This window comes from Rhineura floridana, chromosome 19, assembly GCF_030035675.1.
Source record: "Rhineura floridana isolate rRhiFlo1 chromosome 19, rRhiFlo1.hap2, whole genome shotgun sequence".
Classification (NCBI taxonomy): domain Eukaryota; kingdom Metazoa; phylum Chordata; class Lepidosauria; order Squamata; family Rhineuridae; genus Rhineura; species Rhineura floridana.
The window spans coordinates 4178495-4203610 of NC_084498.1; the positions used below are offsets into that span (position 1 = coordinate 4178495).

Here is a 25116-nt window from a genome sequence, read left to right on the forward strand (position 1 = left end):
TTCTCTGCACTCCAGCACTCAACAAACCCCGTTCTTCGCTAATTATGGATTCCATCCTAAAGTCTTTCCAAGCAGCTCAGAAGGAATGCTGGTACCGGCAGCTGAGAACTTCCTTAAGGAATTGCAAGCGGCGCAACAGACACTGAAACAGCAGTTAAACGAAGCCAAAACGGAGTACAAGCGAGTTGCTGACCTGCACAGGAAGGAGGGCCCCCCCCTTCAACCCGGAGACCAGGTATGGCTGTCCACCCGCTTCCTCCAGATGCTGGGTAAATGTAGAAAATTACAAGACAAGAGGGTGGGTCCTTTCGAAATAGAAACTCAAATCAATCCCGTGGCGTACCGACTGAAGCTGCCTGACACGTTTAAAATACATCCTGTGTTCCATCGATCCCTCTTAACGAAAGCCGCCCCTCCCAGTGAGTTACGGCCGGAGGAACCTCCCGGAGCTCCACTCCTGGTAAATGAGCAGCTTGAGTTTGAAGTTGAGGAGATCTTAGATTCCAGGATCAGACGCCACAAGCTGCAGTACTTGATTCACTGGAAAGGCTATGGGGTGGCTGACAGATCATGGGAAGATGCAGCTGATGTGCATGCTCCAGAATTGGTAAAACTTTTCCATCAACGTTTTCCCCACCGTCCCAAGCCAGACAAGGGGAGGGGGGCACAGCCTGGGAGGGGGGATGGTGTCGGAAGGCAGAGCTGGGGTCCCAATCCCGGGGAGCTGGATCCCAGAGAGTTGGGAGAAGAGTATTCGGATGGATGGCAGAGGGAAGGGGGAGGAACTTCCCCCCTTTGGAGCGAAGATGAAACAGAGGAACTGCCAGTGATAAGGTCGCTTAGCAACGGGGAGCCTGAGCCCTCCCTGGACATTCTCACGCCTCCCCCTCTTTCAGGCTCAGAGCAAGAGGGGGAAGAGGGAGGGCTGCTCACAGCCAAAAAGCGGGAAGGCAGTTTACCATCAGCCCCTCCCCTATCCCCCATCCTGGAATCGGAAACTTTAGAAGAGGAGGGGCCGATGCTTCCCCCCTCACCGCGCACACACAGACAGCTGAAAAGTCAGGAGAGAAGGGGGGGAAGGCGGGCAGTACCTGAGGGGCAGTTAAGGAGGAGCGAAAGATTGCGCGCCCGTTTGGCCCCTTCTTAAAGAACAGGCAGGAAGAAGTCCCTTGCTCTGTCAACTTTCTCCCAATGCCGCAGGACCTGTATCCCTGTATTGATTCATGAGAAAACGCAGTCTTTGTTTGGACATTACCCTAATAAAACACGAATTAACTACAATCGTTGGTCTGGTTCCTGAGTCACATCCTGGGCCTGACAATCCTAGGAGGAATTTGCCCAGTGCATAAATATAAATGTTCAGATAATTTCTCTTCCCATCACAAAAGCCCTGTCTGGTCACTTCCTTTAGCTTCATGTATAGAAAAATTTCTGCTCTCTCCGAGTACTGTAGCCTTGCGTTCCTTGCTGATGAACTCGAACTCTCCAGATGAGATCCTTTTCACATATGAATCTTTATCCTCTACACTATGTACCCTATTTTCCCCCAGTGCATCAAAGTACATCTCTAGCAATCACAATCGCCCCAAATGGTTTGACAAAGAGTGTTTAGCCCTAAAACTACGCTTAAGGTCTATATACTATAATTACCATCAACAACACCTTGCCTTTCTCCCCCACGAGTATTTTTCAACTAAGAGACTTTATAAGACAACTCTTGCCTCCAAAAAAAATCAAGCAATTAAAGAGAAATGGAATAATCTTATTGATGCATCCAGACAAAACAATCCGGAGAGATTTTGGTATATTATCACGAAGGCCTTTAAAACCCATCCCTTAGCCGTGTATTCTATCTCCCCTCAGATCTGGGGAAATTATTTTAAGTCTTTATACCAAAATAAACATTTAATCAACCCAATAAATTCTCTGTCCCTTGACCCTCTTCTGCTTCCGGACTGGCCGCTTGTCGACCAAGCCGAAATCAGGGAACTGATTGCAGCCCTTAAGAAAGGAAAAGCACCAGGCCCAGACAACATCCCTGCTGAACTTCTACAAAGTAATCCAAACTGGTGGGCCCCTTTATTAGCTAAACTGTTTTCCAATTTTAATAAATCGGGCCACTTCCCAACATCTTGGCAAGAAGCTATCATCATACCCATCTTTAAAAAAGGGGACAGACATGACCCTGCCAATTATCGCCCCATCAGTCTCCTATCCACTATTGGAAAATTGTACGCATCCTATTTGAAATTAAAACTTCAGTCCTGGCTTGATGATCAAAACATCTTAGGATCAGAACAAGCAGGGTTTCGAAAGGGTTGTTCCACACTGAACCACTGTCTAGTCCTACAGCATCTTGCTGAAAAATATAATAAACATAATAGTACAGGTCTTCATGTTGCCTTTATCGATCTAAGGACTGCATTTGATTCCATCCCACAGTACAAACTCTGGTTTAAATGATCAAAAATCTCTATTGATAAGTGACTCCTTTTTCTGATTTATAAATTACATCAAAATACCTCCCTCCGTGTTTGTTGTGGCAAAGATGGTGGTCTGTCAAATCCCATTCCTACGTTTACAGGGGTGAGGCAAGGTTGTATCCTAGCCCCCCTTCTTTTTAATTTATATTTAAACGACTTGAAAGATCAATGTCTTTCCCTGGACTTCCATATTCCCAAGCTTGCCTCCGAACGATGCCCACTATTGCTCTATGCGGATGACGCTGTGCTCTTGTCCTTTTCAAAGATTGGCCTCACTCGAATGATAAAGGTGTTCATGTCTTATTGTACTGACAATCAACGAGTCATAAACTTTGACAAGACTAAAATCTTAGTCTTTTCCAACAGCAAATCCCTTCCCGTCTGGTCAATAAATGGTCATCAAATTGCACAAGTTGCTTATTATAGGTACTTAGGCATAATTTTCCATTCCTCCTTAAGGTGGTCCACCCATGTAAGAGCGGCAGTAACAAAGGCAAGATATTCCATAAAGAGCTTACTCCGTTTTTTTTATTATAAAGGTTTTATTATAAAGGGGGTCGATTTGTCCCAGCACTTATCAAATTATTTTCATATAAGATTATCCCCCAATTTCTTTATGGTGTCCCCATTTGGATTCAATATTTAAGTTCCTCAGTTGAATCTATGTTTTCTTTGCCGCCTCCTAGCTCTGCCACGCTGTGTTCCCTCAGCGGCTTTAAGACTTGAATGTGGGTTGTCCTCCTTGGACTGTTGGGCGTGGATTATGACCACCAACTATTGGGCGAAAATATCTTTAACTCCCCCCCAAGGTCTTATAGCTTTTTTGGGGGGATGATCCGCATCCCTCTTCTTGGCTTAAAAAAATTGAAGCCAAATTGCTGAGAATAGGTCTATCCAAGGACTACTTGTCCACTCAGGCTCCAAGTGCGATAACCTCACTAATCCATTCCCGGCTTATTGATACTGATTTGCAAAACTTAACTGCTAGTGCTTCGAAATTCTGCTCCCCTAAATGCTTAAATTTAACATTTGAAATTGGTAAACCTGCCCCCTACCTTTATTTTCTTACTTTCCCCAAATTACGTCTGGCCTTTTCAAAAGCCAGATTTAATGCTCTAAACTCTGCAATTGTGGAAGGGAGATTTTGCCATATCCCCTATGAATATCGCACCTGCCCCTGTGGCTCTGAAAAGATTGAAACACTTTGTCACTCCATGTTGGATTGCGTGCTTTATACACAAATTCGATCCAAATTTCTCAAACCTATTCTGATGAATCAGAAATTTAAAAATTTCTCTTTTAATGAAATGATAGTAGTGCTGTTGTCCGGTTCTGATAAAGACATCACTATTCAAGTCGCTAAATTTGTACATGCAGCCCAAATAATTCGTGCTTCTTTTTAATGATTGTAACTCTGAGTTTTATTTTGCTTTTTATTATGTCACATGGCATATCTCTTGCTCTTGTTGTAATTTTTTTTTTATGTGCTTACTCTGGGTGTTTGACTGTAATAAACTGAACTACACTGCACTGAAGTGGGAGGGGGGGAATGAAGTGCAAAGCAGGCTGAGAGCAAAATGATGTGCAGAAGTGCATTTCATGTCGTGTGCATGGAGAAGTAACGGGGAAGAGCCGATTGCTGCAGCCTGCAATCGTTTGGACGGCCTGGTGCCGCATCATGAAGGACATTCCTAGAGAGAAGGTCAGTAGTTGCAAATTCAGAAGGGCAGGGGTCCCTTCATGGTAGTCACAGCCATGCCCCCTTCTAAAATTGTACAACTTTCCAGGATTATAGAATAATCTGGCCAGGCTTGAATAATGCTTTCTGCTTCTCTATCACTGTCACCATTTGACTGTCCTTTAGGAACTAGTGGGAACTCCTTTCACTCTGATTGGCTCCAATCAGCAGGAAAAGACAAGAAAACAAGTGAGAAGACCCTTCTCATTGGCTAACACACTTCCCTTTCATGCTAATTGGCTCATACAACTCTGGAGACATAGGGACCCTGTTGAGACCTGGCTCCCAAAAAAGTAAGGGGTCTAAGACCCCCTCCTGAGACCTTGGACGACTACACCCCTGGAGATGGTGAAAGGCCAGCAGGGATCAGCAGAGCTCTTTGCCTCTCCCTCCATAAAGGGAGTCTGAAGTCTGCAAGAGAAGCAAGCATAAGCTTCATTTGCAGATATACAGGTTGAGCATGTTTGCTTTTTTTTTTTTTAACCCAGAAATGTTAGCCACTTTGGGGACAAATTTTGACTGCAGACAGTGTCTTGCTCATATTAAGATGGTGGAGGCAGGGAAGAGATATTGTGGAAGTCTCAAAGCTATTTAAAGACCTATGCAAACAGGCAGTTTTCAAACACCCTGGATGCACCATACTAGGTTCTCCAGTTTTATTTATTTATTTATTTACTTACTTATTACATTTATATAATGTAAATATAAAGCCAAAGCTCTCTGGGTGGTTTACAGCAATTAAAAACAATAAAAAAATATATACAAATTTTAAAACACAAAAAACAATTTAAAAACACAATTTAAAATAATTAAAATTCTTGACTGCAACTCCCATCAGCCCTGGCCAACATGGCCATAGGAAGCTGAGGCTGATGGGAGCACAGCTGGGCTGGCTGGGGCTGATGGGAGTGGTAGTCCAAAACAGCTGGAGTGTGCCAGGTTGATGAAGGGTGATCTAGGGACTCTGGCAAGGGGCACAATCCAAACCACTGGAAAGACCACTCTGCCAGAGTCTCTTCAGCAGCCACTTGGTCAACTGACAGCAGCAGACACCGGCAGCAGAAGCCAGAGGAACACCAAATGGGGGTTCTGGAGGGGAGCAATAGTGGGAAGAGGAAAGATTTTGGAGGTTTAGGCTGAAGGCCCAGAACAGCCAGCCTGCTTTGGGTTTATCCAAAACCCACAGGGGGAGCAGGGCCTTTGGGACACTGTTACTGGACGGCCATGCCAACGTTCGGCCATGGACCAGCACTAGTGGTGTAGCGGCAAATTCAAAAGTGCTGGGTCCTTCATGATAGGCATGCCACACCTTGACACATCCACGCCCCCTTGTCCTTCTGCTCTCCCTGTCATCTCATGAGTCCACACTCCGCTACAACAGACATCCCTTGGAGCCAATCAGCATGAAAAGGGAGGCTGTGTGTTAGCTACTGAGAACAGTCTTCTCAGTGGCTCATTCACCTTCTTTTATTGGCTCCAATCCACATGAAATCAGCTCTTCTCAGTGATTAACATGCTCCCCTTTCATGATGATTGGCTCATACACAGGGACCTGGCTGGGACTCTGCTCCCCCAAAATGTAAGGGATCTATGGACCCCCCACAAGCCTGGGCAACTACACCCCTGACCAGCACCAATCCACAGATTGCTGATTTTGGAAACAGTGGACCAACAGGAAGGTAGCTAGCCAGCCAGCCCAACTGTTTTCAGTGGCTGGCACCCTTCCAAACAGGTAGCACTAAAAACTCTACGCCCAGCCCCACCTCGTCCCTGAAACCCCACCTAAGGTGTCTTTCAGCCCCACCACCCAACCCACCAGTGCTAACATGATCCTTTGTGATGGAGGACTCCACAGACATCCTCCACAGGCGCTTAAAAAATCATGCACTGTGCCAATAGCAGGAAGATTGTCGCAGTTCTGGCTGCAGACAGCCAGACAGCCTTGGCTAAAAGAGGATCCAGTTCCCCTCATCCCACCTGGCAGAGCACCTTGTTTGTCTTGTGAATGACACACCTGCTCCTCTACAAATTGAGCATTCCAGGTGGCATCTTAGCTAACAATTTTGAGGTCCATTTAAGAGGCGTCGCTAGAAGACACCATCAATGGGTGAAGCATGGTGAAGCTCAGGAGGAGACCACAAGCCCCCACTTGTTGACTTTGGAATATGTGGGGATGGCAGAGAGATCCAGCTCAGTTTGCATTTTAATGCAAACCCTTCTAATCTGCACTTCCCAGAACAGCATGCGAATGGGGGAAAACAGTTATCCTTTGAAATTTGCACATCTCTGAATTACAGGATGCAGTCGGCCAACCAAAACAAAAATTCATATGTCCACAAATATGTGGATATTATTGAAAATAGTGTGCAAAAAATGCATTCTGTTAGCGAGGAAAGGCTTACAAAAATGCACTTATTAGGCAAAACTGGGTACACAGATGTGCTTATTATTTGACAGCTGCACATGGTGGCCCTGGACTGCGGTTCATCTCTGTGGGCCAGGGCCTAGCATAAACCATGATGGGATGTATCTATTCCCTTTGCCTTTTCCCCTGCTCTGGCTCTCCTTGCCTGCGCTGAATACTCCATGACATGAACCCCAGACACCTTAGCTGTAAAACTGCAGCGGAACAGAGAGGCCACGGAGATTGGCAAACTTCAGAGAGGGCCCCCTAACACGGGCCTTGAAGACACTCTCTTACCAGTTGGCAAGCACCCCAATCCAGCTAAAAGGCAAATCCCTCTCAATTATCCATTATGCATGGCAAAGGAGGGGCGCAGATGAAGGCTTCTTTGTCTCAAAGGTGTTACAATGCAACGGGAGCGGGGGGGGGAGGCAGGATGGCGAGTCATAAAATCTGGAACTTTACCATCTTCCCAGGAAAAGTAACAATAAAGCTTTTCATCCTCATTTTGACCTCACTAAATCCCTCCCTCCCTCCCATACACACTTCTACGAATGGTGAAGGTGCACTTTAGTGAGTTTTGAAATGTCATGTAGCCATCTCGAGCACTAACCTTTACCTAACTGCACATGCAAAGACAGCTTTAATACTGAACAGGGATTCCCAGTGCTTCAGTTTGAGCCTAGCCAGGCCCAGCCTCCAAGAGGTCTTCTGTATCTTTAAAAGTTGTGCTGGGGGAAGGGAGAGTTTCACCTTGTGGTTTTTCCCATTACAAGTGTTGCAAGAAAACCTGCACTCAGCTGAATTTTTTCTTCTCTTGAAGATACAGAATCATTCTCAGGCCCTGAGCCTGGCAACCCTAGTTCAAACTATTTTCCCTAATGAAACACTATGCAGCATGCACAACAAACTCCTTGGGATCACTGAGGATCCACAGCGCTTAGCCCGCAAACCAATCCTCCTCCTTCAGACGTTGAATGTGAAGCAGAGTTGTCTTTGTGCATGAGCAGAGTGCCTTCCTTTCTCACAACCACCAAGCTCATCCAAGACAGGGTGTAGAAGTCGGAAGGCATATATTTCCATCTAGGATCTGAAATGACCAGACATGTTCGGAGAGACACATGGCCATTTTCTGTTTGTCGTATTTAGACAATTGGAAAACTTCACTTGTATTTTGAAATAATTTTAATGCATTCCCTGGCCCCCCATCTTCAGATAAGATGATCTGCTAAGAGGCATATCACTGCAATTCTAGTTTGCTGGCAAGGAGAACACTTTCACACACACACAACTTCCCTTTGGACAGACCATTTCTCTGCTTTAATCGCATCCAGTCTGCTGCACTTAGGGTTTTTTCCTTCCACAAGAGAAATCAGACCTATTTCTCCAGCAAGATGCCAGGGGAAGGGGGGACTGGAGAAACCTTCCCCATTTTATCTGTTGGAATGTATGAGGTTCAACTCCAACTTGTGGGTTGAGGCTGCATGGGGCTAAAGGCGTAGCTAGAGAGGAGACCTCTTGGTTGCTAGGCTATACCTGTCCTTTGATCTCCTGCTGTCTCTTCCTTCCTGCTAGACTGATATGCAAAGGATGTTGATCTCAGTTCCTTCCCTCCTTCCAGTCTTCCTTCTTTCTCGAGAGGGGAGCAGACATTTTTCCTTTGTCTCTCCTCTCCACTAGCATGAGGGCAAGTACTGGGACCAGTGCTCGCTGCTCCAGCATAGCTAGTTAGCTAGATATAGGACTCTTTCCTATAAAACATGTACTTCCAGAATAAAGTAGTTCTTTCTTATTTTAAAGCTTAAAGCCTCTGTCTGACTAATTTGCAGGGAAGGTAGAATCTTAGCAAAGATTCAAACATATACACACAAGCTCGCTCAAAACTCTCCGTTCCGCTACGCAACTCTGCAGGGTCCTACATGACATTGGGCCCTGCCTCCTGTATTATCAACATTTGGGCCAAGAAGGTAAATTAGATTCTTAGATGCTTAAATGCAGGGATTCAATTTCACAGCTGCCGGAGCTCTAACAGTAGTAGAAAGCCAAGATGAGTTTGACTAGATGCACAGGCCCTCGTTGGCTTTTGATTGAATTTCTCCATGTTCCTCAGTCCATGAGAGAAAGACAGAGCCATACAACTGGCTGCCTTTTATGTCAAGCTGCCTTTGGGGTCGGGTCGCTTGGATGCAACACGCTGTGAGTGGGTGGGAGCTGTACGTTTTCCAACAGACACTTTGTTTGATGAGCCTTCCCTCTTTTTGCTCTGAAGAAGATAAACTCTGACAGTTGACTACAACTGCAGAGAATAACATACCCTCTACTGCAGAAATGCTGCATCACTGGTGTAGATACTAGCTTATTCAGAACACCAGCTACTATTTTAAAGCAAAAGGGCATGTTTCTAGCTCTAATGAATTGTGTTAAGCTGTCAGGATCGCCAGCCATGGCAGAAAGGTGGCATACGCCCATTTTAAAACATAAATGGGGGGTGAACTAGGGTTGAAATAAATCGACTACGGCTGCAATTGCAGAAGCCTGAAGACTGGACGGAGAAAATTCCCAGAGGTCAGAGGAAGAGCCTTCAGTGGGCTGCAAACCTATCCTTGCCCTTCTCCCTGAAGCAGAAGCTAAAAAGAAAAATGCAACGACAGGTATACTTGATAAAACAATCAAAAGTAAATGGTAGCTGCTTCATGAGCCCACTGGGCAGATTCAGAAAAGCAAAGTAAAATGTGTTGAGGTGGGCAGACAGATAATAAAATAAGTGTGAAGAATAGAAATCCCTAAATAAAATTTGCAACAACAAAAAAAAGATGCAAATTGACAAGTCTGGAGAGTTCTGTCTTGCACAATGGGGAATTTTGATTGTTTTTGCAATGAGAACTTTGTGCCCACCCACTCCCATCCACACACCCCTGGCTGCCTTCTTCTGAATACAACCATGGCATTGACCATCAAATTAGGTGCTGCTGCCTCAGGTAAAATGCTGAGGCCTGTTACACTCTGGCTGTGAGCACTCCAGTCACAAAACATTTCCATTGGCCACACCTGGAGGGGGAATGGGTTGATCTGTCAATCAGTTGCGAAAACTCTTTGAAGCTGAATTTTTTAAAAATGCACTCAAGCCGATCCCACCAGGTTTTCCAGTAAAAAGAGATGGGGTTTGACTAGCATTGTGTTCCCCCGTTTTCAGAAGAGAGAGGCGGAAACAGGGCTGGCTCCAAAGGGCAGCCAGGTTGGGTCCTGTTGTGAGACAGTCAACTCAGAAGGAACAGGAAAGGGGGAGGCATGAGTTTCAAGCACCTCCGCAGTCAGAAGGAGCAGAGTTGGAGATTGTTGTGTCTGAGCAGGATAGTGGAGGAGGGGAACAGCCTGCTTTTCAGCCAGTTCCCATGAGTAACGCTCTTGCAGAGGAGCAGAGCGCACCGTCCCCAGTCGATGCACAGGACCAGTGGGAGGAAGCTTCAGAGTTAGAACCAGCTCCTCCTTTCCCAAGCAGTTCCCATGAGGAATCCAGTGTGGTGCCGCCTGCTGACCTCGAGCTGGTTGCTCGAGAGCAGGTGTCTTCCGATGAGCAGTTGGAGGCACGCCCCCTATCCCCCCGTTCCCGCCGCCGCGAGAAACGGACAGGGCAGAGACAGGAATTACGAAGGAGTCAGAGGTTATGTTCAAAGACATTTCCTATATAAGCCAGCCGTCTTCAGTGGGGGGTCGTTGCGTCAACTTCCTTCACACGTTGCAGAGCATGTCTAAAGTATAGTTAGGGACTTTAGTGAGTTAGTGTAGATTTTCCTATGAAGCGCAATGCTTTTGATGTATCTATTACTCTAATAAAACAAGATTTACTCGCACACACGCACCCGCCTCATTCTTTCGGCTCTGGACGTGACAGGTCCTGGCAGAGGGCCCCTGAAGGGCCCCTCCTTAGGGTGTGGGGCTAGCGCTCCCCTTCCATGATCCTCAGCAGGATCAACTCCCGACCCTGCTGCAGATCACAAACAAAGTTCCCAGCCCCCCACCTGACATACCGTGCAGGCCCGCAGCACCCGCCCGCAGCACCCGCCTCTCCTCCTTTTTTGTGAATGCCCTGCACACTGTGCGCACAGCTGCCATCAACCAAGATGGCAGCAGAGGCTTCTCTAAGGGGCTGATGCCCCAATTGCCATCTTGATTAATGGCAGGCATGTGCGCGCACTCAGCGTAGCATTCATGCATACCATCACCAAAGATGGTGGAGGGGGTATCAGCTCCTTAGAGAAGACTCCGATGCCATCTTGGTTGATGGCAACAACCTGAGTGCCCAGCTAGGCTCCACCCCCTTTGGCACCACTACCCTGGGACCAGGCTTTTTATTTGAAGCCACCTCCTGCCCGCCTATCTACTCTAGGCATGTGCGAGCCTCCACAAAGGAGCACTCAACAACCTCCAAGTCAAAGGTGACCGTAACTTACACGTCACCAAACAAGAGGAAATGCATCACACACAAAGAGGACCCCAACTGGCAGAAAATTCACTGTCATTTAAATAGATACATAATCCGTGTCACTGTACCAGGTGAGCAGTGTGCTCCCAGGTGATGCTAACTGTGGATGGGCAATGTTGAACGCCCCACAGCTCTACCTTTGTAGGGTTCTTTATCTTTAAACCAGACTAGGGCCAGACAGCCCTTCACATAAAGGACCGTCTTCTATAGAGCAGGACACATGGCCAGCTTAGTTGTGGTTCAAAAGGTGGCTTGATCCTGCTGTTGCAGAAGAGGGGTACCCAACACAGTGCTCTCCAGACATTGCTGGGCTACAACCCCGTCATCCCTGACAGTTGGCCATGCTGGCTGAAGCCGATGGAGTCCGTTAGCACCTGAAGGGCATCACGTTGGCTACTCATCTTCCGGAAACTAAATGTGGCCTACATTCTGTAGTGTCTGAGCTGAGTGAGTTCAGAGCCAGAGGGAGGGTGTTAAGAGCCCTGAATTGAAGAATAATGGGGTAGGATTTGGCCCACTATGCAGGGAAAGTGAACGAAGGGGGCAGGGAAGATACATTTCCCCAGCCAAGTGAGGCTGAGGGGAGAGAGTTTTTCACAATCTCCACCTCCTTGTGGAAGTGTTGTGGATGCAAAGATCTCTCAGTTTCGGTTCTTCACATTTCTCATTTTCCCAATTTTAAATTCAGTTCTCCGCATTTCTGCAGCAATTTACAATTTAGAAAAAAACCCTCATGAAAATTATCCAGCATTTTAGTGCAAATTTCTCCTAATAAACACACCTTCGTAGGCAGCTATGATTATTGCACACATTTTTGCAAGCCACATCTCATTCTATAATGCACTTTTTAATGTTATTTTCACTCATATATTCATTTTTATAAACATGTTCCATTAACAGAATGCATTTTTGTAAACACTGTTTGGTTGTCGAACTGCATTGCAAAATTCGAGTAAGTGCAAATTTCAAAGGATGGCTGTTTTGGTTCTCATATTGTTTCAGAAAGGGCAAATTTGATAGATTTGGCTTGAAATATGAACCAAATTGAACTTCCCACCAATTCCTACAGATGCAAAGAATGCCTCAAACCCGGGAAGGCTCAGTTATGCAATACTATTTATATGGGGTGAACAGAGGGGGGGGGCATTTTAAATCAAACGTGCTTGCAAAGACAGTGCAGTTGGCTTTATGTTCACTTACAGTGGTGGGGAAATGTCCTCCAAAATAGCCTTTTTTAAAGAAAAAACAGCAGCAGCAGCAATGTTAATTTTTAACCATCTTGACAACAACCTCCTAGTAAGAAGCCATTTCTTGTTGGTTGTTCCTAGTGAGAAATGGTGCACTGCAGCAGCTGCTGGCTAGGAAATAACCCAAGCAAACAGGTGAGCGAGGAGGAGGAGGGATACAAGAAAATAAAAATAATCTCAGGAGATCTCTTGCAGAAACATACACACAGACACAATGCTTTCAGCTACGACCTGCCACTTCGATTCCTCACCCCCCTGCAACATTTGCCGGTGAAGCAAAAATCTCTCTCCATTTTAGGGAGATCTACCAGATGCCTGCAGTTCCTCTGTCCTTCCTAAATCCAGCAGAGGGGGCTGGGGGAACGATGCCACAGGACTGGCAGTCAGAGCAGCCCTTGTTACCAGAAAACCGGCATATCCAGATTAGAATACAGTATTCCACATCTGCGGACTGCCTTTTCCATGGGAGAAGAGACTGCTTCCAGCACTGATGGGGAGAGGGGCTTAGGGCCACAGGTCTCAGCCTTCCCCAGCCTGTCATCCACTAGATGTTTCATACTTCAACTCCTATGAGCCCCGACCAGCATGGGCAACAATCAGCGATGACCACTTTAGGAATTGTGCTTACTGAATTGGATTTGTTTATTTTTAATACAGATTTTGCTGTTGTAAGTCACTCTGAGACTTTTTTGAGGCCACAAACAAATATTATCGTTCAGCAACATCTGGAGAGCACTCTGTTGGCTATCCCTGTTCTAGAAATACAGGAGGTGGAATTCAAACCACCGTTGGCTGGAAACCCAACCAAGCTGGCCATGTGTCCGACTTTACAGAGCACAGTCCTTGCAGAGGGCACCAGGTTGGAGAAGGCTGCCTAAAGGAACAGTGACACTCTCCTGCCACAGGTCTTGACCTCAGGACTCTGAGCGAGGGACCACTTTCCCTCAACATCTATAGCTTCACGGTGCATTGCCAGAAGAAGGAACTCCAAGCCGGCTCTTTGCGGTAGTTCAGGCCCACCTCAGGAGGCAGGAGAGAGACAGAGTGCGGACTGGGGGAGAAATTTGATTATTTCACATTGAAAGCCAAATCTATCAGTGTTGCATTTTCCAAGACAATCTGAGAACTGAAACAGAGCTGTCCTTCACAATTCACACTTATCCAAATTTTGTAATGCACTCCTCCAACAAACCAACGTTTTCAAAAAGGCATATGTGAGGGGTAAGTGTGCATAAAAAAATGTACATATTAGTGAACAATGACATTCAAATATGCATTATATTCTGAGAAACTGCCTGCAAAAATGTGTATTAGTCCAAACTGCATACCAGACGTGTTTAAGTAGGAGACATTCGCACTAAAAAAGTGAAGAATTTCATGAGCATTTTTTTAAAAAATATGCAAATTGCTACAGAAATGTGAGCTGAATTTATTTATTTACCATATTTGTATATGGCCATTTCATTTAAAACTATCAAAGCAGTTTACAACAATTTCAAACTGGAAAAAATGAAAAGCAGAGAAACATTACGAGGTCTTTCCACCTCTACCACCTGATCCTATAAAGAATGCTAACTCTGGCCTGTCTCAGCAAACTGGTCTTCCTGCTCATCTTAGTGACATTTTGGCTCAGCTGCCCGCTTGCTTCCAGACTCCCAGTCCAAGCAAGCAGCAAACCCTCTATGCCAGGCCATAGGAATGTCCATGGCCCACCAGATGTTCTTGGACTCTCACTCCCATCAGCCCCAACCAGCACAGTCAATGGTCAGGGATGATGGGAGTCGGAGTTCAGCAACACCAAACCTTCCTCTTCCTGCAGTCCTTTCGGTGCTGCTCAGCTGATGGGGGAACAGCTAAAAGTGGTGAAAAGCAGGCTGAAAAAAGTTGATCTTTATATGGACCCCCCCCCTTCCTGCTGTCAGTGGGAGGGCCATGTAAGATTAAACAGTTGGCCAGAAGTGGCCTGGGAAACTCAGACTGCACACTTCTGAGCAGGAAAAATGAGGGGAAAGGCATGTTCCTTGGAGATTATGCATACTGACTGGAAATGTACATATTGCCCAGAGAATGTGCAAAATACAGTTGAGATGGCTAGACCATACACAAAATTCAGCCAAGATATGCATCATCATCGTCAGCTCACAGCCTTTCTGCAGTGTCCGCCCGGCCTTGTCTCCCGTAGAGAGGGCGAAAAAAAACCCCTAAAGTAACATGATGAAGAAATCCTCCTTCCGAACCACTTCCTCAGGCCCCATCCGCACCTTCAGCAGCCGCTCCTATACGGCGGGCCCCGTCACCGCCTCTCGAATCAGCACCTCTTACGCCTCCTCCGGCTATGGGGGCAGCAGGTTTGGAGGCGGCGGCAGCGCCAGCAGCTTCCGAGGGTCCTCCGTCGGCGGCGGCATGGCGGGTATCACGGCCGTCAGTGTGAACAAGAGCCTGCTGGCGCCGCTCAACTTGGAGATCGACCCCACCATCCAGCAAGTGAGGACCAAAGAAAAAGAGGAGATCAAGACTCTCAACAACAAGTTCGCCAACTTGATTGACAAGGTTCGCTTCCTAGAGCAGCAGAATAAAATGCTGGATACCAAATGGAGTCTCCTGCAGAATCAGAAAACCACCCGAAGCAACATGGACAGTATGTTTGAGGCCTACATCAACAACCTGCGCCGGCAGCTGGACAGCTTGGGGCAGGAGAGAGCAAGGCTGGATGCTGAGTTGGCCAACATGCAAGGCCTTGTAGAAGAATTCAAGACTAAGTATGAAGATGAAATCAACCATCGTACTGAGAAGGAGAATGATTTTGTCCTTTTGAAGAAGGATGTGGATGAGGCCTACATGAACAAGATTGAGCTGGAGTCCCGTCTGGAATGCCTGACTGACGAGATCAACTTCCTGAGGCAGCTGTATGATGAGGAGCTGCGTGTAATGCAGTCTCAGATCAATGACACTTCTGTGGTCTTGTCCATGGATAACAACCGCAGCCTGGACTTCGATGGCATCATTGCCGAGGTCAAAGCACAGTATGAAGACATTGCTGCCAAGAGCCGGGCTGAAGCAGAGAGCATGTACCAGATCAAGGTGAGCCACCCCCCCCCTGCACACATGCACCTGGTTTACTACTGGGTGATGAGGGCTGGGCTGGGTTGGTGAGAGTCGCCACTCATTCTTCGTTTTACATTTAAATAGTACATTTTAATGTGTACTATTAATATTTATTGATGTATTTTGCTGCTATTTTGATTATTTTTGTTTGATTCCATTGTATTATTGTATTTATATATTCTCTGATTGTTTTATTATTATGTACACCGCCCAGAGAGCCCTTGGGCTTAGGGCGGTATATAAATTAAATAAATAAATAAATAAATAAAAATCATAACCACCCCTTCACCTAAAGGTCCCCGGGTGGGTTACAATCATTTTAAATTACCACATTAAAAACAATTAAAAACAACCTAAAATCCCCCAAAGAGAGTGAGTCCTAAAAATATACATCTCAGGTGTCAAAGGCCAGGGTAAAGAGGTGTGTCTTCAGCATTCACCAAAAACTTTTCAGCGAAGTTGCCGGATGCACCTCTGTGGGGTTCCACAACTTAGGGGCTGCCACACAGAATGTGCTCTCCTGGGCCACTTCCACCACATGCTTAGGAGGGTAGAGGAACTACCAAGAGGGCCCTCTGCTGACCTCAACAACTTAGAGGGTCTGTAGGGAAGGAGACGGCCTTTCAGATATTTGGGACCTAAGTCATGTAGGGCTTTAAACACTAATGTGACCACCTTCAACTGGGCCCAGAAACAAACTGATAACCAATGCAGCTGTTTTAAAACAGGAGTTAGATGAGTTCTACAAGGAACTCCAGCCAGTTATCTGGCTGCTACATTTTGGACCAGTTGAAGTTTCTGAGTCATCTTCAAGGGTAGCCCCACATAGAGCACACTGCAGTAATCCAATCTGGAAGTTCCCCAAGGCATGTTGAGGATTAGGCATAATTCCTGGAGAATGTACAAAATTCATTCAATATATGCACATTTCCCAAGGCCTTTTGGAGATTAAGTATAGTGACCTGGAAATGTGCTCAACTCCCTCTTCATGGATGATGTGCCTATTCTCCATCAGGCCTGGTAAATGTGCACAATGGCCAGTTATTATCAACTTACATTTCCTTTACGTACATACACATGCACACATGTACATCATTCCCAACTAGTGCAGCCTTCTTACCCAATACGTTCCTGTTCCATCTCCTCCATCTTCTCAGCTCGAGCAATGACGTGGTTGATGATCTCCTTCTCCTCATCCGTCAGCTCTTCATTCTTCCTTGCTCGCTCTGGCTGGTTTCCATGGGCAGACCAACTGCCAGGGACTCTGCAGAGGACACATCAAGAAAGGATGGGACCTCTTCACAGTTGTGTCTAAGGAGGACATCAACACTGCCCACAGGAACCCAACACACCACATGGGGTGGTTGCCTTCATAGGGACATCTATCCAGGTACAGAGTTTTGTGTTATTCATCTATATTTGACAAGATTTATATACCCCAGTTTACATAAAATCAAAGCGGCTTACATTTTAGTGTTTTCATAATTGCCTCATGTGCAGAAACAAATATGATCTAAAAAATCTAGCCCAACCCCTGCCAATACAAGAAATCTCCCACTTCACCATCTATGAGAGGCAGCCACCAGCCAGCATTAAAAACCACTAATGAAGGAGAGGCCACCACCTTCTAAGGCAGTTTGTTCTACTAGCAAACATCTTGTACCATCAAGGAATTCTTCCTAATGGTTAGCCTGAAGCCGCCTTCTTTTCATTTGAGGCCACTGGTTAAGATACTGACCTCTGCAGCAACAGAAAATACATGTGCCTTTCAAATGTTTGAAGACGGCAAACATATTGCCTCTTAATCGTTTCTTCTTCAGGCTAAAGATATCCAGACCCTTCTGCCTTTCCCCCTTTCATGGCCCTTCACTATATCTCATTAGTACCTGGGGAGAGGGGGGACATTTTGCCACCACCCCTGTCGCCACTGCATAGCACATGCAACATGAAAAGGTTTACTGTTAGGGCCACGGGAGACATGACAACAATGGAGATTACGGATGGGCAAGAAATATGATTCAGTTTGCATTTAAAGCTGAAGTTAACAAATTCACACTTTCCAAAACAATCTGAGAACCAAATCACATCCATCCTTCAAAATTCACATGTATCCAAATTTTGTGATGTAGTTCTTCAACCAACCAATGTTTCAAAACAAATGCAAATATTAGGGGAAAGCATGCATAAAAATGAATATATTTGTGAAAGCAGCCTACAAAAATGCATTCAATTAAGAGAAATGGCTTCCAAAATTGTGTACATTAGTCCAAATTGCCTACAAAAAAAGTGTTTACTAGGAGAAATCTTCACTGAAGTGCTGAGAATTTTCATGAGGAATTTTTTTAAAAAAAGAAAAAAGATGCAAATCGCTGCAGAAATGTGGAGAACTAAATTTAAGATTGGGAAAATGAGAAACTGAGAAAACTGAAATCCTTCCATCCCTAGTGGAGTTGTATAAATGCAGCTCCAATTCTCTGTTTCTTTAATTTTTCTGCATTTGGGACACTTTCACTGGGAATATAGTCTAGGAGGAAGGAATAACCCCCACACGTTGCATTCCTGATTCCAGACTGAGCTCCCCACCCACTCCCAATGCCTGCTATTTGCAAACAAATGTAAAAGAGGGCGATGCATTTATGCATCTCAGTTGTCACATCTCGTGAAAGAGCTGAAGCATTAGCGTGTGAGAGAGTAAGAACTACTCAGAGGAGCCTGTCCCACATGTTTCTACATGGATCTCTGTTCTGGATCTACCTCCGGTATTTCTGTTGCTTCTTTATATCAGAAGCAGCTGAATAACTGAAATGGCCCCGAAGCAGGGAGATGACAGAATCACCGGCAAGTGATTGAAAGAGGAGCAGTAATTCATCCAGATCTGTAACGGACAGCCTCCTATGTGGGTGTGCAGTTTAACAGCTTCACTGATTTATCCACCACAGATTTGAGGGAAGATCTGTTCATCATATTCATAACAGGCTACTGATTACTGTCTCCTACAAAGTGCATGTTCTTATTTAGAAATTAATTCAGGAGTTCTCTGTTGTCATGTGTGAAATAGGCCTTAATTATTTGATTTTCTGTGGGCATCAGGCACTCTGGATTATGTTCCAAGACTCTGCCACTTTCTTTCCGCCACGTCTGCCAAGCAGTTGCTCCCTCATCTCTTTACATATTAAGTTGTTTGTGACACCAGCTGTCTTCTCCTCCTGCAGGACTGCAAGAAGACAGCAGTTGGAGGAGCTGATGTTAATATGTTGACAACAAAATGCCCAGTCTGCAAACTCAAAGGCAATTATGAGAAGAGGGCGGGAGGCCAGCCAACTTTGAAATCCACCGTGCCCAAATTGAGATGCTGGAACCTTTTTCAGAGAATCCAGTCTGCATTTTTGCAGGCCGTTGGCAAGAAGCAGCCTAGAAGAACTGCAGGCTGTTTGCCTTCTTGAGCGGTGGGGTGGGATCTGATGTTGCTTGAGAAGACTAGAGCAATCTGTCTATGCATCTACCTTGTGTCTGAATAACCTACTTATATATTTATAAAGAAATCAGTTATAACAAAAGCACCATATATACGTCTCTGGTATTCTCACCATGCAAAGGTGCTGACTGTGAAAGAAAGCTGACGCTGACACCATTACCACTACTCCAAACCTCCTGTAGTTCAGGGAAGACTATCCCCTTAGTCTGGTAGCCCAGCTACTCCCCTACCCAAGAGCATAAGAAGAGTTGTGCTGGATCAGGCCAGTGGCCCAGCTGGTCTGGCATCCTGTTGTCACGGTGGCCAAGCAGATGCCCTAGCAGGAAGCCTGCAAACAGGGCCTGAGCCGCACAATAGCGCTCCCCACACTTGTGATCTCAACCAACTGGTCCCAGGCTATGGTCTGAAGGCACATGTGGCCAGCTCCCTGCTGAAGCTAAGCAGGGTCAGGTCTGGTCAGTGCCTGGATGGGAGACATTTCAGACACATAGCTCAGGCCCAATGAAAAGATGCTTCAGACAGACCCTGACCCAGGTGGCTACAAGCTGGATGCATCAAAAGGGCAACAAATGGTCCGTTATTGATTTTATTAGGAGTTTGTTTTCATGGGGCAAAGGGATGGTGGTCAACAGGTCCCAGGCTATGCTCTGAAGGCACATGAGGCCAGCGCCCTGCTGAAGCTAAGCAGGGTCAGGTGTGGTCAGTGCCTGGATGGGAGACTGCCTGGGAACCACATGAAAGCCGCCTTGGGTTTCAACCATGAAAAGAAAGGGGGGTATAAATGTAATAAATAAATAAATAAGCCAACTAGTAGCCAGAAACACATGGGCAGCTGGTGACATTTCGAGTTGGTAGGGCTGCAGTTTTTAACCTTGCTCTTCTCATCACAAGATTTCATTTATTTATTTATTTGAACTATTTCTATCCCGCCCTTCTACCCTATAATAGGGCACTCAGGGTCGCTTACAATAAGTGCTTCTGTTTGCCACCCTGGGCTGCTGCTGGGAGGAAGGGCAGGATATAAGTCAAATAATAGATAGATAAATAAATCAAATACACATAATAAATTGTACACAATAAAGATCACAAAAACATTAAAATAAATTAAAATACATAAAACAATTAAAATACATAAAATACTATATATATATATATATATATATATATATATATATACACACACACACACACACACATACACACACACACACACACACATATATATATAGGGGAGTGGTACTGAAGAGGTAAAATTAAAATAGAAGGCTAAAATCAGTGTCAGGCTCTACCTTCAGTCCCTCCCAAAGGCTCTCCGGAACAAGATCATTTTCAGAAGTCTCTGGAAAACCGTCAGGGAGGACAATAGGACTTGTACAGCACTTATTTAGGACAGTGTGCCATTACACTGCCTCCACACTAAAAATATATACATCTATGGATAATGGGGAAACTTTCACTTAAGAGGGCCAAGTACGATTTTCAGACAACATTGATTCCATACTTCTTAAATAGAAATTAAGCCGAGTTCAAGTTCTTTATTTGCATGTAGCCATAGGCCATTGCACAGTACAAAATAAACGAAGTAGGCAAAATAGACATTTTAAAACCATGAAACATAAAACATGCAGTCACGTAGGGTTTGTGGCCAGGACGGTTTTCACATAATTTGCCCTTAACTTTTTTGCAGCTAGAGCAACGTTAGCCACGGCAATTATGACCTGCTTGTGATTATCGGTTAAAAGCTCAACCACCAAATTGTCAAAAGGTATCCCCCCTCTAGAACTAATAAACACAGCTAAAAAAATTTCCCTGGGGTGCTTGTACAAGGGGCAAAGAAGCATATAGTGGACTAAATCTTCAGGTACCTTGCAGCCTGAGACACAATAGCGCTCCTCTAGCAGGATTCCCGCATATCTGCCCTCAAGATAAGCTGAGGGCATAGTTTGAAATCTTAGTTCTGTGAAGGCTCTTCGTAACGGGGCACAGGTCAGAATATCAAAATAGCATGACATAGCGTGGTTGGGTTTAATTAGAGGAAACCAGGGTGAGAACGGGGCTGCCACAATTGATGCCCTATCTTGGTTCGCATCATGGTTGAAAACCCAGTTGCGAAGCTCAGAGTGATTGAAGCTTAGTAGTTTCCTTTGGGTAAGGTCATAAATTTCTAATAACTCCCGGCACCTTTGGGCCCAACCCCCAACCCACTGCTGGTCTTAGAAATTAAGCAATACCACATAAGTTTTTTAATTCATGGACTGATTACACCTGCACATCCATTGCCAAAAAACTAAACACATGCGCAAATACTTTTACAATGGAAGGAACACTTGCATCCAGTGGTATGCAGTTTTCCTCCCCATAACAATCACTTTAACTTTTCATTCTCCAAAATACTGTTTTCTCTAAATGAAAAGAACAAGTATTCCATCCAAAAGATGGGGGGGGAATGTTTTATGAGCCAGGGGACACCAAAGCACAAAACATATTTGCAATGCATGGCTCAGTCCTGAAATTATGAATAATCTCTGCTCATGTGCAGAGCACATTATAACAGACTAATCATAATTAGCCTCTGTTATGTCTGAGAGTAGGGAGAATATCTTCCAGGTCTGGGGAAGGATGTGGAGTCAATAACCAGATAGGCACAGAGCCCAAACTTTTCATTTTAGAAATTACTTTAAAAACTCATCAAAAAGCAAGCTAGAAATAATAGCACCATGCATTTTCCTGTGCATTCAAGATACCCTGAATTAAGGAAGCGGCTTGTTGGAAGCAGATCCTCTCCTCTTATTCCATGACTGCTAAGTTTATTCAGGAGTTTTGGTGAGGTAGCTTGTTGAAGCTTTTTGAAAGTCTAAGTACACAATGTCAACTGGATCACCTCTATCTACATGCTTGTTGACACTCTCAAAGAACTCTAATAGGTTAGCGAGACAGGATTTACCCTTCAGAAGCCATACTGGTTTTGCTTCAGTGAGGGTTGTTCTTCTATATACCTGGTTATTTTATCTATACCTGGACATAGATATGCTCTGGTAACCTCACATTCAGATTTCTGCCCTGCAAAATGCATCAATTGCACTGGGATCAGGTGGTTTGATCATATTACACTGGTTCTTGCCCACCTGTAATGACTTCTGATATGTGTCTACAGCCCAATTCAAAGTGCTGATTTTAACCTACAAAGCGTTACACGGATTGGGATCCTGCCTTGGTCCAAAGGTTATCTTTGGAGGCCCTCCTCAGAGTGTCTCTTCCAATAGAGGCATTGAGGACTGCAACGAGAGACGGCCTTTTCAGTAGTTGCCCCCATACACCTCTTATGGAATGATCTTTTAGAGCATCTACTGTGTGGTGGTGAGGGGGGCAAAGAAGGCCCACTTCTCTGCCTCCATCGCATCCTCAAGTAGCCATCCAGTGGAGCTTTTCTGTATTGTCAGGGGTCTCTTGACATCAACTCCAGGAAATGGAGTCTTAGACCCTTCGGAGGCCCACTGTGAATTGTTTGCAAGGCACTTTGAGGGTAAAGTTGCTTGCCTCTGTAGCAGTCTTGATGCCCCATCCACATCTACTGTAGTCCCCAATGAGGTGTCCAGTGGGAACGGTTTCAGTTGATGCGGCCTGACAACGTGGACAAAGTACTTGTGATGATGCAGCCAGCAACATGTCCTCTCAACCCGTGCCCTTGGCTTATTAAAGCTTGCCAAGGGGGTCTGACTGAGTGGTTCCAGGGTGTGGTCAACGCATAGTTGCGGGAGGGAGTGGTTCCAGCCGCCCTGAAAGAGGCGGCGATCCAACCGCTCCTGAAAAAGCCCACCCTGGACCCATTGGTCTGCGACAACTACCAACCGGTCGCAAATACCCCCTTCTTAGGGAAGGTGATTGAGAATTTGTTGCCTTGCCTCCTTTTGCCTCTGGCTGTGTCTGCCACTGGTAAGTAGCTCCCCAAAGGTTGCCCATGAGAGAATGTGGCCCTCAGACTGAAAAAAGGCGTCTTGGATGCTTTATTCCTTTTTTTTTATTACTGCATGTCACCTCAAGGGTTTAGCTAAGGCAGTGAATAAATGGAATAAAATAAACCACAAAAAAGGAGATATAAGAAGAGGGGGGGGACAACTAGTGGGTTAAGAGCATAAGAAGAGGCAACTGGATCAGGCCAAAGGGGGCCCATCTAGTCAAGCATCCTCTTCTCACAGTGGCCAACCAGATTCCCCAAATGACAGCCCACAAGCAGGACACAACAGCACTCTCCCGTCCTGCGGTTTCCATCAACTGGTGTTCAGAAGCACACTGCTCCCAACAGTGGAGGCAGAGCACAGCCATCGTGGCTCGCAGCCACCGATGGCCTTGTGATCTTCCACGATTTTGTCTAATCCTCTTTTAAAGCCATCCAAGTTGGTGGCCATCGCTGCCTCCTCTGGGAGCAAATCCCATAGCTTATTTAAGCGCTGCACGAAGATGTTGGGCTGCTCGATCACTTTGTAATCAGCATGGAGCTGATTAAGAAAATCAAAGTAACCCAGCAACTTGAGGTTGAGCTTATGAAAGCCTAAAAAGAGGCACCTAGCGGTGCTTTCCGCCTCCGGTATTGCATGGTCTTTCTTTTCAACGTGTGGGTGACACTAGCAAACATCATAAGAACATCAGAAGAGCCTGCTGGATCAGGCCAGTGGCCCATCTAGTCCAGCATCCTGTTCTCACAGTGGCCAGCCAGGTGCCTGGGGGAAGCCCGCAAGCAGGACCCGAGTGCAAGAACACTCTCCCCTCCTGAGGCTTCCGGCAACTGGTTTTCAGAAGCATGCTGCCTCTGACTAGGGTGGCACAGCACAGCCATCCATGAATTTGTCTAATCTTCTTTTAAAGCCGTCCAAGCTGGTGGCCATTACTGCATCTTGTGGGAGCAAATTCCATAGTTTAACTATGCGCTGAGTAAAGAAGTACTTCCTTTTGTCTGTCCTGAATCTTCCAACATTCAGCAAGATTGAAGGCCGATGCCCTGGGAAGCAGAGTTAGGCTGTGAGCACATTAGTCACCTACAGCAAAACCACATCTGGAGGGCAACCATTGGCCACATCTGGAGGGCAACCGGCTGATCTGCCGATCAGTTGCAAAATCTGTTTGAAGCTGAATTTTTAAAAAATGTACCAGGTTTTACAGTAAAGAGGGATGGATTTTGACTAGTCATGTGCCCCCATTTTTAGACGAGAGAGGTGGAGATGCACTGGAAGTGGCAGAACAGTGTCTCTACCCTACGTCGCTCACCTTTGCTTTTTCCTCCTTCAAGGGTTTGCCAGCCAAGTAAATAAACTCCCTCTCCCATTAAAAAAACAACAACCTGGTAAAGTGCAAAATTACTATTGTTGCCACAAACCTGGCTCCTTTTAATAATCCATTTGTCCTCTCTGAATAATAAGCAAGAGTAATTGGGCCAGCCCTGGCATATGGAACTGTCAACTTACTTTCCTTACAATAGCAACCTATATTTTCCTCAATATAACAGGAATTAAACTTGTGGCTCTGCCTCACTTCCTTCAAAGGAATAAAGACATCAAAGGGGGGTTGCTATGGTTAAAGTGAGTCACAGCAACAAGGGACGGTTGCCCAACAGTGGAGCAGGGATGGCAAAAGGTCTAGCCTGATGGCAGAAACTTCACATGGCCACCTTTAGGACAACCCAATGCTAAATCGGTTTTACACAGCAAAATAATAAACTCACAAATGCTCAGGAGTTCAGGTCTCTTCCCAGAACCTTAGGATCAGTGGTCCCTGTTTTTTTTCTCTCTCAGTGGACCACTTGAAAATTGCTGAGGATCTTGGTGGACCACTTAATGGCTTTTCTGTCTGTTGTGGCAATTGTATTGCACTGTGTTAGATGCTGTTTGATTTTTAATCGTCATTTTACAGATGCACCATGGGCCACCTCAATGAAGCTTGCAAACCATAGTTTGGGAACCCCTGCCTTAGGTCACAACTTCCTCCTGCTGGGAGGAAGGGCGGGATGTAAATAAAATGATAAATAAATAAAATAAATAAGTTTAGCAAAGCTTATCTTAACTCAGCCTACACACATTTTCAGCAGTGTCCAAAACCTCCTTCCCTTGCTGGGGATTTTCTGCTTTCCTTGTTTGCTTCATATAATAATAAATAATAAATTTTTATTTATTAGTCGCCCATCTGTCCG

General features: G+C 45.5%; 2 protein-coding genes across 2 annotated transcripts in view; one reads left to right on the forward strand and one right to left on the reverse strand.

Annotated features, from left to right (window-relative positions):
- The window catches only part of RPH3A (rabphilin 3A), a 143735-nt gene that overhangs the window by 71416 nt on the left and 47203 nt on the right, over positions 1 to 25116 (reverse strand). The window contains exon 3 of the mRNA XM_061602611.1: positions 16581 to 16724. Coding sequence (XP_061458595.1) covers positions 16581 to 16724 — 144 coding nt within the window. The remainder of the gene's footprint in view (positions 1 to 16580; positions 16725 to 25116) is intronic.
- On the forward strand, positions 14552 to 15508 carry LOC133373314 (keratin, type II cytoskeletal 8-like). The gene has a single exon (XM_061602871.1). It carries the CDS (start codon positions 14567 to 14569, stop codon positions 15506 to 15508), a length of 942 nt encoding a protein of 313 aa, XP_061458855.1. The 5' UTR covers positions 14552 to 14566.

What these genes read in the sequence shown, in the direction of transcription:
- LOC133373314 (XM_061602871.1), top strand. Translation starts at nt 14,567, where the DNA reads ATGATGAAGAAATCCTCCTTCCGAACCACTTCCTCAGGCCCCATCCGC.